At 41.6% G+C, this 17,435-nt stretch overlaps 1 protein-coding gene across 2 annotated transcripts in view; it reads right to left on the bottom strand.

Annotated features, from left to right (window-relative positions):
- Positions 1–17,435, bottom strand: part of UBE2R2 (ubiquitin conjugating enzyme E2 R2) — a 111,517-nt gene that overhangs the window by 20,851 nt on the left and 73,231 nt on the right. For both annotated transcript variants that reach the window (XM_007968988.3, XM_007968989.3), the window contains exon 2: positions 11,192–11,278. In XM_007968988.3, coding sequence (XP_007967179.1) covers positions 11,192–11,278 — 87 coding nt within the window. The remainder of the gene's footprint in view (positions 1–11,191; positions 11,279–17,435) is intronic.

Genomic DNA, 17,435 nt, shown 5'->3' with positions numbered 1-17,435 from the left:
AAGACCATCCTGGCTAACACGGTGAAACCTCATCTCTACTAAACAAAGGAAAAAATCAGCCAGGCATGACACGGCGCCAGTAGTCCTAGCTACTTAGGAGGCTGAGGCAGGAGAATCACTTGAACCCAGGAGGCGGAGGTTGCAGTGAGCCGAGATTGTACCACTGCACTCCAGCCTGGGCGACAGAGTAAGACTCCATCTAAAAAAAAAAAAAAAAAAAAACCAAAGCTAACATCATACTCAGTGGTGACAATGTTGAAAGACTAAAAGCTTTACTCCTAAAATCAGGAGTTTGACAAGAATGCCTGCTTTCACCACTGCTATTTAACATTGTACTGGAAATTTCTAACCAGAGTACTTAGACAAGGAAAAGAAAAAAAGGAAACTGAGTTGAAGGGGAGAAAAGCATCTTTATACACAGATGACATGATCCTATATAGGAAAGCTACAAAAGCTAATAAATTCAGGAAAGTTGTAGGATACATAATCAAAACTCAGTCACTTTTATTTTTATAAACTAGCAAAAATAACCTAATAGGATATTATGAAAACAATTCCATTGATAATTGTCATTTAAAATAATAAATCTGGCCAGACGGGGTGGCTCACACCTGTAATCCCAGCACTTTGGGAGGCCGGGGCTGACAGATCACTTGAGGACAGGAGTTCGAGACCATCCTGGCCAACACGGTGAAACCCCGTCTCTCAAAAATACAAAAAATTTGCCAGACATGGTAGCTCATGCCTGTAATCCCAGCTGCTCAGCAGGCTGATGCAGGAGAATCGCTTGAACCCAGTAGGCAGAGGTTACAGTGAGCTGAGTATGAGTCACTGCACTCCAGTCTGGGCAACAGAGTGAGACTCCATCTCAAAAAAAAAAAAAAAAAAAAAAAAAAAGAGAGAGAGAATACATCTAGTAATGGAAGGGAAAAGACTTGTACGCTGAAAACTACAGGCCAGGCATGGGGCTCAGGCCAGGCGTGGTGGCTCACGCCTGTGATCCCAGCACTTTGGGAGGCCAAGGTGGGTAGATCATGAGGTCAGGAGATCGACACCACCCTGGCTAACACGATGAAACCCCGTCTCTACTAAAAATACAAAAAATTAGCCGGGCATGGTGGCAGGTGCCTGTAGTCCCAGCTACTTGGGAGGCTGAGGCAGGAGAATGGCGTGAACCTGGGAAGCGGAGCTTGCAGTGAGCCAAGATCGCGCCACTGCACTCCAGCCTGGGCAACATAGCGAGACAAGAAACGACAGGACAGGACAGGAAAGAAAGGAAAGAAAGAAAGAAAAGAAAGGAAAGAAAGAAAGGAAGAAAGAAAGGAAGAGAAAGAAAGAGAAAAAGAAAGAAAGAAAGAAAGAAAGAAAGAAAGAAAGAGAGAGAGAAAGAAAGAAAGAAAGAAAGAAAGAGAGAGAAAGAAAGACAAACTACAAAACAGTGCTCAAATAAATTTTAAAAGACCTGAAAAAACGTAGAGTTTTGATGTTAAGATGGTTCTTTTCCCAATTTGATTTACAGATTCATTCAATACAATCCTTATCAAATCCTACTTCCCGTTTTACAGTTATTGACAAGGTAATCCTAAAATTCACACAGCAATTTAAGGGACCCAAAGAGCCAAAACAATTTGGAAAAAGAAAAAGTTGGAGGATTCACACTTCCTAATTTTAAAAATTACTACAAAGACAACCACGTTGTTCAGTACTGGCATAATGACAGACATATAAGCCAATGGAACATAATTTAGACGTAAGAGTCCAGAAATAATCCAATACATTGATGGCCAATTGATTTTGACAAGGATGCCAAGTCCATTCAATGGGGAAAAAAACAGACTCTTCAATAAATGGTGGTGGGACAACTGGATTTCTACAAACAAAAAAATGCAACTGAACTCCTACCTTATGTCATATACAAAAATTAACTGAAAATAGATCAAAGACTTGGAAATAACTGCACTTCATTAAAATGGAAAACTTTTATGCATCTAAAGGACATTATCAAGAAAGTGAAAGGCAATCTATAGAATGGGAGAAAACATTTGCAAATCATATATCTGATAAGGCTTTAATATATATAATATATAAGGAATTCCTAAAACTCAGTAACAAAAAGATACCCATTTCAATAATAGGGAAGGCCAGGTGCAATGGCTCATGCCTGTAATTCCACCACTGTGGGAGGCTGAGCAGGGAGGACTCCTTGAGGCCAGGAGTTCAAGACCAGCCTGGGTGACATAAAGAGACAAGATCTCACTTTGTCTCTCAGCCTGGAGTGCAGTGGTGCAATCTCAGCTCACTGCAGCCTCTACCTCCCAGGCTCAAGTGATCCTTCCACTTCAGCCTTCCAAGTAGCTGGGACCACAGACGAGAGCCACCAAACGTGGATAATTTTTATTTATTTATTTATTTATTTTTGAGATGGAGTCTCGCTCTGTCGCCCAGGCTGGAGTGCGGTGGCCGGATCTCAGCTCACTGCAAGCTCCGCCTCCCGGGTTTACGCCATTCTCCTGCCTCAGCCTCCCAAGTAGCTGGGACTACAGGCGCCCACCACCACGCCCAGCTAGTTTTTTGTATTGTTTTAGTACAGACGGGGTTTCACCGTGTTAGCCAGGATGGTCTCGATCTCCTGACCTCGTGATCCGCCCGTCTTGGCCTCCCAAAGTGCTGGGATTACAGGCTTCAGCCACCGCGCCCAGCCTAAATTTTTTTATAGAGATGGAGTTGCGCTGTTACTCAGGCTTGCCTTGACTCCTGAGCTCAAGCAATCCTTCCACCTTGGTCACACAAACTGCTGAGATTATAGGTGTGAGCCACCACACCTGGCCCCCCAAAATTTTACTAATTAGTCAGGTGTGGTGGCACACACTTGTAGTCCCAGCTACTTGGGAGGTTGACATGGGAGGACTGCTTGAGCCCAGGAGTTTGAGGCTGCAGTGAGCCATGATTGGGCCACTCCAGCCTGGGCAACAGAGCAAGACCCCATTCCCCAAAAATAAATGAAAGATTAAAAATGAGCTAGGACAGACATTTCTCCAAATATACAAATGGCCAATAAGCACATGTAAAGATGCTCAACATAAGCCATGTGGGTAATGCAAAGCAAAACCACAATAAGCTACCACTTCATACCCACTTAGGATAGCTGTATTTTATCCTACTTTTCTTAATATAGAGATGGGGATCTTGCTACGTTGCTCAGGATGGTCTCAAACTCCTAGCCTCAAGCAATCCTCCTGCCTTGGCCTTTAAAGTGCTGAAATTACAGATGTGAGCCACTGCACCTAGCCTTCTTTTAAAAAAAGGAAAATAACAAGTGTTGGTAAGGATGTAAAGAAACTAGAACACACACTGCTGGTGGGAATGTAAACAGTTCAGCTGCTATGGGAAAAACGTTTAGCAGTCCATTTAAAAGATGGCTGGGCACAGTGGATCACATGCCTGTAATCCCAGCACTAATAGGAAAATGGGTTAAAAAAAGAAGAAAGAAAGTCAGCTGGGTGCAGTGGCTCACACCTGTAATCCCAGCACTTTGGGAGGCCAAGGGACGTGAATCACTTGATGCCAGGAGTTCAAGATCAGCCTGGCAAAATCCCATCTCTACTAAAAATGCAAAAAATAGCTGGGCATGGTGGTGCACATCTGTAATCCCAGCTACTTGGGTGATTGGGGCATGAGAATAGCTTGGACCCAGGAGGCAGAGGTTGCAGTGAACTGAGATCCTGACACTGCACCCCAGCCTGGGCAACAGAGCGAGACTCTGTCTCAAAAAATAAACATATAAATACATAAATAAAAGTTAAACACAGAATTCTCATTTAACCCACAATTGCACTCCTAGGTATGTAACCCAAAGAACTGAAAACAGGTACTCAAGAAGTACATGCACATGCATGTTCAGAGCAGCACTATTCACATATACAAAAGGGAGAAACAATCCAAATGTGTCCATCAAAAGATGAATGTAGAAACAAATTGTGGTGTATCTATATAATACAATATTCTTCAGCCATGAAGAGGAATGAAGTACTGATATATACTACGAGGTGGATGAATCTCCAAAATATTGTGCTGAGTGAAATATACTATATGACTTTATTTATACTAAATATCCAGAATATGTAACTCTATAGAGAGACAAAGCAGATTAGTGGTTGCCAGAGATTGAGGGAATATGGGAACAGAGAGAAATTACTTAATATGTAGTGTACTTTAAGTTGGAGTGATGGAAATGCTTTGCCACTACAGAGGTATTAATAGTAGTTGTACAACATTATAAACGTACTAAATGCTATTGAATTTTTGATTATTTATTTATTTATGAATGAATGAACGATACAGTCTTGCTCTGTGACCCAGGCTGGTACAGAAGCATGATTATAGCTCACTGCAACTTCGAACTTAGGGGCTCCAGGGATCTCCGCCAATTGTTTACTTTAAATGGTTAATTTTATGTATGTGAATTTCATCTCAATAAATTCTTTTTTGTTGGGGGGGGAAGTTATTGGACTCTAGAATGGGGCTTCTACAAGATAAAGTGAAGAATTATCTAGCCTACACCCCATCCAAATCCAATTAAATAACAATTTTCAGGATTCTTTTTAATAACTTCTCCACATGATTCTGATATATGGCCAAATTTGGGCATGTCAATACTTAGGAAACCTTTTCCCTGTACCTTAAAATGTTAAGAGAAAATGCATAAGATCTGTAAATCCAAGAATTACATAAATATGCATAAAACTCTGCTTGTGACAAATTATTTACAAACCAGAGCTCAGCTCTGAAAAGTACAGATTTAGTGGCCTAAATACTAACATGTTCTAAATGATGGTTAATGTACCATATAGATAAGCCTATAATGTATATTCCCATAGAGCAACTTATCTTTTCAAAAAAAGCTCCATCCTGTATTCTACAACACACTAGTAACTATTAATAAAATAATCATCAACTTTTCTTTGAACTTTCTCCTCAATTTTGTAATGAACCCAAAACTGCTCTAAAAATTAATGTCTATTATTAAATATGTTTAAGTACTAAGGAACTGTGAAATTCTATGTGTTGTTGTATCTGTGAAGTCTGTAGTAAAGAAAGTGTTATATGAACTCTCATTGTAATACAGTTTGTGAAAAATATGGTGCTCATTAGTTGTCTACTTTTTAACAGTATGACCAGAATGTAACCAGTAACATATATATTAAGGCTCACTAAACACAGTGCAAAGCAGAAAGGAAACAGATTGTGCAGTACAATCACTGATGACAAATTCCTATCAAATTTCCTTAGTTTTCCCTTGATACTAATGAATTTCACAAACATGGTAATGATGAAAATATAAATATATATACACACACACATACATATACACAGTTCACTGCAGCCTTTTAGGCTCAAGTGACGCTCCCACCTCAGCCTTCCAAGTAGCTGGGACTACAGGCATGTGCCACTATGCTTGGCGAACTTGCCCCAGCCTCCCCAAGTGCTGGGATTATAGGCATAAGAAACTGTGCCCAGCCAACAACAACAAAAAAAAATTTTGCAGCTTTAACTCAAAGGAGAAGACAATTTTAAAATAAATTCATTCATGTAACACAGCAGTTATTTACAACTTTTGGGGGCTGCAGTAATATATCTATACATATATTTAACAAACTGTGACCAAAGTGCTTGTCTTTTTTTTATTTTTTTATTTTTGAGACAGAGTTTCACTCTGTTGCCCAGGCTGGAGTGCAGTGGTGCGATCTTGGCTCACTGCAACCTCCGCCTCCTGGGTTCAAGCGATTCTCATGCCTCAGCCTCCCGAGCAACTGGGATTACAGGTATGCACCACCACGCCCAGCTAATTTTTTCTATTTTCAGTAGAGGTGGGGTTTCACTATGTTGGCCAGGCTAGTCTTAAAGTCCTGGCCTCAAGTGATCTGCCTATCTTGGCCTCCCAAAGTGCTAGGATTACAGGCGTGAGCCACCACACCTGACCACGTGCCTGTCTTTTAAAAAACATGACATAAGAGCCGGGTGCAGTGGCTCATGCCTGTAATCCCAGCACTTTGGGAGGCAGAGGCAGGTGGATCACGAAGTCAGGAGTTCGAGACCAGCCTGGCCAAGATGGTAAAACCCCGTCTCTACTAAAACTACAAAAATTAGCCAGGCACAGTGGCGGGCACCTGTAATCCCAGCTACTCAGAAGGCTGAGGCAGGAGAATCGCCTGAACCCGGGAGGCGGGGGTTGCAGTGAGCCAAGATCGCGCCATTGCACTCTAGCCTGGGTGACAGAGCAAGACTCCATCTCAAAACAACAACAACAACAACAACAAAAACATGACATAAGAAACTATTTTCAGCCAGATGGGGTCTCTAGATCTCTATTACCACAAATACCAACACTGGCCCTCAAAAATTTCAATTCTGATACCATTTCCATACTGCTGTGAAGGTTAATAGTTACATGAGAGTTTCTTGTGATTCCTTTGACAACATCAAATTTACTTCCTAAATATGATTTATCACTTCTTCCCCTACCCCCAGCCTCCCCACAAGACGGAGTCTTGCTTTGTTGTTCAGGCTGGGGGTGCAGTGGCACTGCAACCTCCGCCTACTGGGTTCAAGCAATTCTCTTGCCTCAGCCTCCTAGTAGCTGGGATTACAGGCACCCGTCACCGCGCCTGGTTAATTTTTGTATTTTTAGTAGAGACAGAGTTCTACCATATTGGCCAGGCTGGTCTCAAACTCCTGACCTCGTGATCCGCCTACCTCGGCCTCACAAAGTGCTGGGATTAATCACAGGCATATGAGCCACTGAGCCTGGCCTTAGCTCCATCTCAGCTCACTGCAGCCTCCACCTCCCAGGTTCAAGCCGATTCTCCTGCCTCATCCTGCTGAGTAGCTGGGATTACAGGCGCGTGACCACACCCAGCTGATGTTTGTATTTTTAGTAGAGATGGGATTTTACCATGTTGACCAGGCTATATAATTTTATCAATCCCAACACTTTGGGATGCTGAGGCAGGTGGATTACCTGAGGTCAGGAATTCGAGACCAGCCTGGCCAATGTGGTGAAACGCCCCTCTCTACTAAAAATATAAAATTAGCCAGGTGTGGTGGCACATGCCTGTAATCCCAGTTACTTGGAAGGCTCAGGCAGGAGAATCGCTTGAACCTGGGAGGTGGAAGTTGCAGCGAGCCAAGATCATGCCATCACACTACTCCGTCTCAAAAAAAAACACTAAAAACCAAAAAATAAAAAAACCATTCTGTAATCTTTTTCGTTGCAATATGGTTTTGCAGTGGTCTCATTTTTTCATAGCAGCATCCCAAGCATTGAAATTGCTTTAGATTCTTGCCATCTTAGTCATGCATCAGTTCTTTTTTTTGGCCCTGTGGATGTTGGGAGTACCTTTGCTCCAGAAACTGAGCTAACATCACCTTTAAATTGCTTTTATTTTATTTATTTATTTGTTATTTTGAGACGGAATCTCTGTCACCCAGACTGGAGCGCAGTGGTGCGATTTTGGCTAACTGAAACCTCCACCTCTTGGCTTCAGGCAATTCTCCTGTCTCAGCTTCCTGGGTAGCTGGGACTAGAGGTGCGCACCACCACACCCGGCTAATTTTTGTATTTTTAGTAGTGACAGTGTTTCACCATGTAGGCCAGACTGGCCTTGAACTTCTGACCCCAAGTGATCCACTTGCCTTGGCCTCCCAAAGTGCTGGGATTACAGGGTGAGCCACCATTCCCGGCCACCTTTAAATTGCTTTTAGGCAAGAAATGGAGAACTCACTCTAGGGTCTTGAATTTGGAGTTCAGTTCCATATATATGAGCACACTGGGGCAGCTGTGTCATTTTCCACAGTCTGTTTTTTATGTAAGACATCTTAATTTTTCTTTTTCAGACAGAACAGACTGGTACAAAATGATATATAGTTTTCTTTTTAGAAATAAGCTTTCTAAATATTGTTTAATATTTGACACAATATAAATAAACAACAGTGAATACACTATTCTGTGTAACAACATTATCTTCCTTTTGTAGGAAAGAGTCTGTAGAAATAATTCATTGTTTCCTAAGTTCAAACTGAGTTCAGTATGCACAGAAGTATTTTGATATCTGTCTTAGTACATTTGGGTTGCTACAGCAAAATAACTTAGACTGGGTAATATACTAACAACAGAAATTTATTGCTCACAATTCTGGAGACTGTGAAGTCCAAGACCAAGCCACCAGCACATTTGGTCTGTTGAGGGCTTGTGTTTCACAGATGGCGCCTGTTTTGTTGCATCCTTATGGGAGAAGAGGCAAGGCGTTCTCTCTTGCCTCTTTCGTAAGGATGCTAATACCATTCATGGGTGACACCAAAATCCAGACCATAACAATGTCCCTGTCTAATAATTAAAGGTTTTTGCCTTTACAATTATGTAGTGTATATATAGATATTAGATAGCAAGAGAGAAGTGAGAAGGACCAAGCTTTTGTCTTGCAATTGAGAGCTAACTACTTTGTTTTTGTTTTTGTTTTTTTGAGATGGAGTCTCGCTTTGTCACCCAGGCTGGAGTGTGGTGGCGTGATCTTGGCTCACTGCAACCTCCACCTCCCTTCAAGCGATTTTTCTGCCCAAGCCTCCTGAGTAGCTGGCACTACAGGCGCGCACCACCACGCCCGGCTAAGTTTTGTATTTTTAGTAAAGACGGGGTTTCACCATATTGGCCAGGCTGGTCTGGAACTCCTGATCGTGATCCTCCCACCTCAGCCTCTCAAAGTGCTAGGGTTACAGGCGTGAGCCACCACACCCAGCAGAGAGTTAATTACTCTTAAAGCCATATACATACTGTTACCATCTCAGTTACCTAATTCCCAAACATCTCTCAAAAAAGAAACAAAAAAAAAATAGGATAAACGAGTCGTTGACAGGAACAAAGTGTAGGTAGGTAATTACACTCCCCTTTCCACTTTTTTTTTCAGTACATAGGCTATTTAGTTCTTTCAAGATTTACCATTAGATCATGATATACAATTTTCCCCCCATAGTCATAATGAATTTTTCTACAATAAAATGCATGCATATCCCATAAATGTGTAGATATTTTTCAAACACAAATGTTTTGTTTTTAAAGAAGTGACAGGCCGAGTACGGTGGCTCACGCCTGTAATCTCAGCACTTTGGGAGGTTGAGGTGAGGAGTTTGAGACTGGCAGATACAGAGAATCACAACTTATCAGAGCAGAAACCCAGGAGGAGAAAATTCCATCAGTCCCGGTGTACAAAACCCTGAACTATACAATTGACAAAATGCTAGAGGCCCAGTATAGACAAACCTCAGAGTAAAAAACTCCAGCCCCTTTAGTTAGTGGGCACCCGTGTATTTTTTTGAGTTTTACCTCCTAGAGTTCTACCAGGTTTTCACAGTGACTATAGGTCAAACAACCCCTTGTGTTCTGGCAGCAGGAGGGGAAAAGAAACCACTTTGAAGTAAGTCAGGGCTGGATGCGGTGGCTCACACCTGTAATCCCAGAACTTTAGGAGGTTGAGGCAGGCAGACCACTTGAGGTCAAGAGTTTGAGATCAGCCTGGCCGACACATCAAAACCTCATCTCTACTAAAAACACAAAAATTAGCCAGCCTCCCAGCTACTCAGGAGGCTGAGGCATGAGAATTGCTTGAACCCAGGAGGCAGAGGTTGCAGTGAGCCAAGATTGTGCCACCGCACTACAGCCTGGGAGACAGAGCAAGACTCGGTCTCAAAAAAAAAAAAAAAAAAGGTCAGAATGTTCTGCTCTTTTTAACAAGGTCTGTCCTCAGGAGAAATTACTTAACTACAAACCTGCCCAAGTTTTATCACAGCCTATATGACCTGGAAGAAGTGTAAAGCCCAACTCCAGCCACCTCAAGCCATCTAGAAATGGACAGAGCTAGCAGGCAGAAAATAAGTAAAGACATAGCTGAACTCAGCAACACCATTCGTCAAGTGTATATAATGAGCATTATAGACTACTACACCTGTAACTGCAGATTACACATTGTTCTTGAGCTCACATGAAACGTGCATGAAGATATACTACATCTTGACAAATTTTTAAAAATAGAAATCATACAATGTCTGCTTTCAGATCACACTGGAATTTAACTGGAAGTTCCCAACAGAAAGATACCTGCAAAATCCCCAAAACATTTGGAGATTTAAAAACACACTTATAGAATAGTAGGCCGGGCACAGTGGCTCACGCCTTAATCCCAGAACTTTGGGAGGCCGAGGTGGGTGGATCACGAGGTCAGGAGTTCAAGACCAGCTTGGCCAACATGGTGAAACCCCATCTCTACTAAAAATACAAAAATGAGCTGGGCATGGTGGCATGTGCCTGTAATCCCAGCTACTTGGGAGGCTGAAGCAGGAGAATTGCTTGAACCGGGAAGCAGGAGGCAGAGGTAGCAGGGAGCGAGACTGCGCCACTGCACTCCAGCCTGGGCTACAGAGCGAGATTGTCTCAAAAACAAATAAACAAACAAACAAACAAACAAAACACACACACACTTCTAGAATAGTAAAGAGTAGCCTCAAAAGAAAAAAACTAGTGGGCCCTGATATATCATCCTGAGAAAGAGAATGCATTATTCTAGTATCCTTATGGATTAGCCCAAAGCTAAGTACGTTTCATCAACGAAAGCTAGAAATGCTTTCCCCAGGCATGTGCACTTGTCTAGTAGAAGAACCTCACCTTGAATTTATTCCATAAGAGGCTCTCAAATGTTCAGCAGCAACTCCTAAAATGAGGCCAGTCCAAATGTAATGGGATAAATCCCGCTCCCCCCACCAAAAGCTGAATCTCTCATCATAGGAACAGGTGACCCTTGCTGTGAAGTTAGAGGATAGGCACACGAATAAATTTATATGACATTATCTACTAACTTTTTAAAAATGCATGTGTTAAACACATGTGTATTATATCTCTAGCACTGAGCAGCAAAAGTCTAAAGTCCAAATCCTTAACTGGAATATACACAAGGTATTTTAAAACTACACTAATGTTAAATAATTAATCCAGAAACTGTTAACTGAAGTGCAAAATCATTAGTATTTCTCTATGGCTACAACAGCCTAACTATCAAAGTGTGCTGAGACAGACAGGCTATTTTAAAGTACTCACTAAAAAAAAAAAAAAAAAACTTCAGAGAAATTTATGATGGATGTCTCTTACCTCATAAATGTTGGGGTGCCACATTTTGGTCAAGAATCTGAAGGTAGGTGGTGAATAGGGGTAGTCAATAGGAAATTTAATATGCGCCTGAAAAGAAAAAAAATGAAATGCTGATAAATGAGACTATAACTTATTCATCTGCCTAATAATTCACCCTACTACACCCACAGAAACAAAGCTCCTTTCACAGAGTAAACTCTTGAGATTAAAGTAGCTCAGACATATTTTGTTATCCCCAGCGCCAGGGTCATTAGTATGTTCTTACAGCACCCCTTCAAACATTTATAAAAGGTTATCTTTTTTTTTTTCCCCCAGACGGAGTCTCACTCTGTCGCCAGGCTGGAGTGCAGTGACGTGACCTCAGCTCACTGCAACCTCTGCCTCCCAGGTTCAAGCGATTCTCCTGCCTCAGCCTCCTGAGTAGCTGGGACTACAGGCGTACGCCACCACGCCCAGCTATTTTTTGCATTTTTAGTAGAGACGGGTTTCACCATGTTGGCCAAGATGGTCTCAATCTCTTGACCTCGTGATCTACCTGCCTCAGCCTCCTAAAGTGCCTGGATTACAGGCGTGAGCCACCACGCCCGGCCCCTATAAAAGGCTATTTTAAGTCACCAAAACTCACACACTCACTCACATACACATACATAAATACAATTTTAACTTAGCTCACGAGTGAAAAACAATACTCTACAAATACATTTTATTTTTATAACAAAATAATCTAATTTTAGGGTACACAATATGGAACAACAGTATTTTTCTTTTTACTCACATAATTTAACTGTCATTCTATCACCCAGAAATAATAAATGCTGACACTGCTGATTTCCCTTAGAAAACTTATTTTTAAAAACTTCAACATATTGTATTTTGTATTCTGCTTTTTTCATCTATATCACATTGTAAACATTTTTTTTACATCATGAAATATTCTCTCTACATGGGTGACTGATAGTATCTGCATTATACTCCATCAAATGTATACCTAGATGAACCATTTTATAAAACTATTTCCTTATTTTGGGCATTTGGGTTGTTTCTCACACCTTTGCTGTTATAAATCCTGCTGCAGTGAATGTCCTTTGCAGTATCCCCATATTTTAAGTATGAAGAAATCCAGAAAACCTGACAAGTTCTCTCTTCCATAAAAGCAATGGGCAAATTGCCAAAAATTGTAAGCATCAACATTTTCAGAATTCCAGAAAATAACTAGAGGCTTGCAACAATTCAAGGAGTGATATTTAAAGAAAATGGCTGACATTCAGTAAGAACATCAAGCTATGTGGTTTTAACTTACCCTAATCTAATCTCCTATACTCTAGCTGTGCAGCAGCCTTAAAACACATTCAAAGTAAAAACCAAGGAAGCTGACAGGCCCTGGAGAGGATAGAATAGCCTGGCATTTCGCCAAAGCCTTACTCCCAGAGAACTGTCATTAGTTGACCTTTCTAGTGGTTCCCTAGAAAACTCCACTTGCAAGGCTGTCTACATGTGATCGGATTTGGAGCTTGGCCAATGTGAAAATGTTTTCCCTGGCAGCTTTGTTGAAAACAATGGCAGGCAACTATTTAACCTTAAAGGTACCTAAGGCAGTGGAAAATACAAAACAGACTACCCAAAAAACTTAAGGGAAAAGCTGGGCTGGGCTAAGAGTTGTCCATTATGGTTCTGAAAAGTTCTGACAAATTATTGTGAGTCTATAAGACCATGACAATGTTTAGGGCTATGCACATGCCCAGTGCTATGTGCATGCTCAGGAAAGCCCTAAGAAGGCCCTAACTTTAAACCTCTGGCTTAACTTGAGAATGTATGCAACCAGAAAGTAAAGAGTTTGCAACTGCCTGTCTGAATTTAGTTGAAGGCATGCAATGACACATGCGCAGAGCCTCTCCACAAATTCCAGGTGACTAACTGGTTCTAGAAAATCAAGGAAATCTCTGTTCAATCATTACCTGACCACTAAGCTGAGTGGAGAATTCACTGGCCACACATAACAAATAATATCGACATTATATAATTAGGTAAGATAAGTCACTAAGCAAGCCAACAGTAATTACAACAGCAGCAGCAATGGTAACAACAAAAACCCTGGGGAAGAGGAGAATTGGATTTCTGCAGGTGTCACTGTATATTATTTAAATTTCTAGTTTTCAGTGAAATATTACAAGGTATGAAGTAAAACAAAAGTATGGTCCATACAACAGGAGAAAAAAAAAGAATCAATAGAAACTGGAAACCTAAGTATTAAAGTTACTAGGCAAAGACTAAATAAGCTTATCTTTAAACCTTTAAACATTTCAAAGGACTAAAGAAAATCATGGCTAAATAACTTAAAGGAAAGCATGAGAATGGTATCTCACCCATAAATACTGAATATCAATAATGAGATAAATTATTTTTAAAAATCCACATAAAGTGGTGGCTCATGCCTGTAATCCCAACACTTTGGAAGGCTGAGGCAGGTGGATTCCTTGAGCCCAGAATTTCAGACAAGCCTAGGCAAGGTGGCGAGACCCTATCTCTACAAAAAATTTAAAAATCAGTCGGGTACAGTGGTGAATCTGTGGTCCCAGCTACATAAGAGGCCGAGGTGGGAGGATCACTTGAGCCCAGGAGGTTGGGGTTGCAGTGGGCTATGATCATACCACTGCACTCAGGGCTGGGCTACAGAGGAAGACCCTGTCTCAAAAAAAAAAAAAAAAAAAAGAAAGAAAGAAAGAAAAGAAAGGAAAGAAAAGAAAAGAAAGGGGATGGGGGTGGGAGGGGAAAAAGAGAGAGAGAGAGAGAGATTCTTAAGTTGTTAAGTACAAAAACTGTTGATTCCTTGAGACAGGGTCTTGCTCTACCACCCAGGTTAGACAGAGTGCACTGGGTTACAGCTCACTGCAACCTTGACTTTCTGGGCTCAAGTGATTCACCCACCTCAGCCTCCTGAGTAGATGGGACTACAAGCATGCACCACCATGCCCAGCTAATTTTTTTGTGGGGCTGGAGGTTTCAGCATGTTGCCCAGGCTGGGTCTTAAACTACTGAGCTCAAGCAATCCCCACGCCTCAGCCTCCCAAAGTGCTGGGATTTACAGGTGTGAGCCATCACACCTGGGCTGTTCATTCCTTTTCATGACTAAATTTAAAAAGTATAAAAACTGGAAAAAAAAAAAAAAAAAGTGCTGAGCAACAGATTTGAGCAAGTAGAAGAAATAGGGAATTTGAAGATAGGTTATTTTTATTTATTTATTTATTTTTTGAGACAGAGTCTCGCCCTGTCACCAAGATGGAATGCAGTGGTGCGATCTCGGCTCACTGCAACCTCCACCTCCCAGGTTCAAGCAATCCTCCTGCCTCAGCCTCCCGGGCAGCTGGGACTACAGGGGCATGCCACCATGCCTGGCTAATTTTTTGTAGTTTTTAGTAGAGACGGGGTCTCACCATGTTGGCCAGGCTGGTGTCGCGCTCTTGACCTTGTGATCTGCCTGCCTCGGCCTCCCAAAGTGCTGGGATTACAGACGTGAGCCACCACACCCGGCCTTACTGACCTTATTCTTTTAAGGGGAGTAGTGGAAATCCCAATTTATAGCTGATTCATCAGGAGTATCGGTCTGCCATAGGCATCCAAAATGGAGGCAGTCTTTCTTGTGGGACTGAGTCCTTAACGTATAGAATCTGATGCTATCTCCAGATAGCGTCAACAATGAATTGAATTGGAGGACTAAGAGAGAAACTATAAAATTCTTAAAAGAAAACATAGGTGTAAATCTTCATGACCTTGCATTCACTAAGTTTTGTAGATGTGACACCAAAAACACAATGAACAAAAGTAAAAAGAAATGGGACACAATTAAAATTATTATTATTTTTTGAGACAAGAGTCTTGCTCTGTTGCCCAGGGTGAAGTGCAGTGGCGTGATCTCGGCTCACTGTAACTTCCACCTCCTGGGTTCAAGCGATTCTCCTGCCTCAGCCTCCCGAGCAGCTGGGATTACAGGCATGTGCCACCACTTCTGGCTAATTTTTGTATTTTTAGTAGAGACGGGGTTTCGACATGTTGGCCAGGCTGGTCTCAAACTCCTGACCTCAGGTGACCCACCCGCCTCAGACTCCCAAAGTGCTAGGATTACAGGTATCAGCCACTATCCTCTGCCCAGGGTTTCTTTTTCAGATGACAAAATGTATTCTAAAATTGATTTTGGTGATGGTTACACAACTTTGTGAATATGCTAGAAATCACTAAACTATATACTTTAATAAATGGGTGAATTGTATGATACATGCATTAAAATCACAATAAAGCTGATTGGGGGGAAAAAAGGCTGGAGCCCAAAAACCCAGGTCCCTCAGAGATCTTGGTTTCTAAAATATCATTATTTGGCCGGCACAGTGGCTCACGCCTGTAATCCCAGCACTTTCGGAGCCCTAGGCGGGTGGATCACGAGGTCAGGAGTTCAAGACCAGCCTGGCCAAGATGGTGAAATCCCATCTCTAGTAAAACCAAAAATTAGCCAGGTGCCTGCAATCCCAGCTACTCGGGAGGCGGAGGCAGGAAAACTCTTGAACCCAGGCAGCAGAGGATGCAGTGAGCCGAGACTGCGCCACTGCACTCCAGCCTGGGCAACACAGTGAGACTCCGTCTCAAAAAATAAATAATATAAAATATCATTATTCAATAAAAGGAACTGGGGCCCTTTGGTGAAACACCTGATTCTAAAATCTGCAGCAGGAAAAATAAAAGACAAGCCTAGAGCATCTTATAATGCCAAAAAGTAAGTGCTAAAGAAAACAAATCGGAGTGTTTCAAAACAGCATAGGAGCCAACCTGCAAGAGCTCCTAATGGCCAAAACTAGGACAATCTAAGCTATAAAATACACAATGTAATACTGTTACCCAAAATATGAAATAAATATAAATGAGTACATACTGATAAGTACCACTGAATGGAAAAATATTGGTGGAGAAGGGTCAAATCTTCCTTACAGTAGTACTACAAATAATCATAATCCACAATCAGGTGGTAAAGTTGAATTCCCCTTCCCTAGAGTGTGGGCTGGATTTAATGACTCACTTTCTAACAATAGAGTACGGAAAGAAATAGTAGCTCTACTGTAGAGAAATCTGGCAGACATGTTAACCAAGCGATCAAGGTTAATATCACTAGCAGTAAATCATACTGGTATCATGACCTCCCTGAAATGATGTGGCAAGAAAGGCACTTCACCTTTGTGGTATTCTTCCCCCAAAATCTATAACCCCATTCTAGTCAGGAGAAAAACATCAGATAACCCAAATGCAGGAATGTTCTGCCAAATCTAACCCACCCTCTTCAAAAATTGTCAAGGTCACAAAAAATAAGGAAAGGTGGAGAAACCATCAAAGACTGGAGGAAACCAAAAAGACGAGACAACTTAATACAGTGTGCTATCCTGAACTGGACTCTGAATTAAGAAGATGATATGGAGGCACAGAAGAATACAGTGCTAATGAGTGCTAATGAGTATGGGGATTCTTTTTGAGATGATGAAATATTCTGTAATTAGATGGTGGTGATGGCTGTACAACTGTCTGAATATACTAAAAACTACTAACTGTATACTTTAAAAGGGTGAATTTTATGGTATATGAATTATACCTTAATACATTAGTGCCGGGCGCGGTGGCTCAAGCCTGTAATCCCAGCACTTTGGGAGGCCGAGACGGGCGGATCACGAGGTCAGGAGATCGAGATCATCCTGGCTAACACAGTGAAACCCCGTCTCTACTAAAAAAATACAAAAAACTAGCCGGGCGAGGTGGCGGGCACCTGTAGTCCCAGATACTCGGGAGGCTGAGGCAGGAGAATGGCATAAACCCGGGAGGAGGAGCTTGCAGTGAGCTGAGATCCAGCCACTGCACTCCAGCCTGGGCGACAGAGCGAGACTCCGTCTCAAAAACAAAAACAAAAACAAAAACAAAAAAAATACATCAGTGCAGAAACTGGTGAAATCTAAACTAACTGGAGATTAGTTAATAAAGCTGGAGTGGCTATCTGAATAACAGAGAAAGTATACTTTAGAACAAAGAACATTGTCACAGATAAAGAGGGTAATTTCATAAGGGGATCAATTCACAAAGAAGACACAATATTAACTATGTGTGCACCTAGTAACAACAGAGCTTTAGAACACAAAATTATGTAACTAAAAACTTTTATCACCAAATGGAAAAATAGAAAAATGCACAATTACAGTTGAAGATACTATCACTTCTC

Source organism: Chlorocebus sabaeus, chromosome 12, assembly GCF_047675955.1.
Source record: "Chlorocebus sabaeus isolate Y175 chromosome 12, mChlSab1.0.hap1, whole genome shotgun sequence".
In the NCBI taxonomy this organism is placed as follows: domain Eukaryota; kingdom Metazoa; phylum Chordata; class Mammalia; order Primates; family Cercopithecidae; genus Chlorocebus; species Chlorocebus sabaeus.
This window is presented reverse-complemented; position numbering and strand designations above follow the sequence as displayed.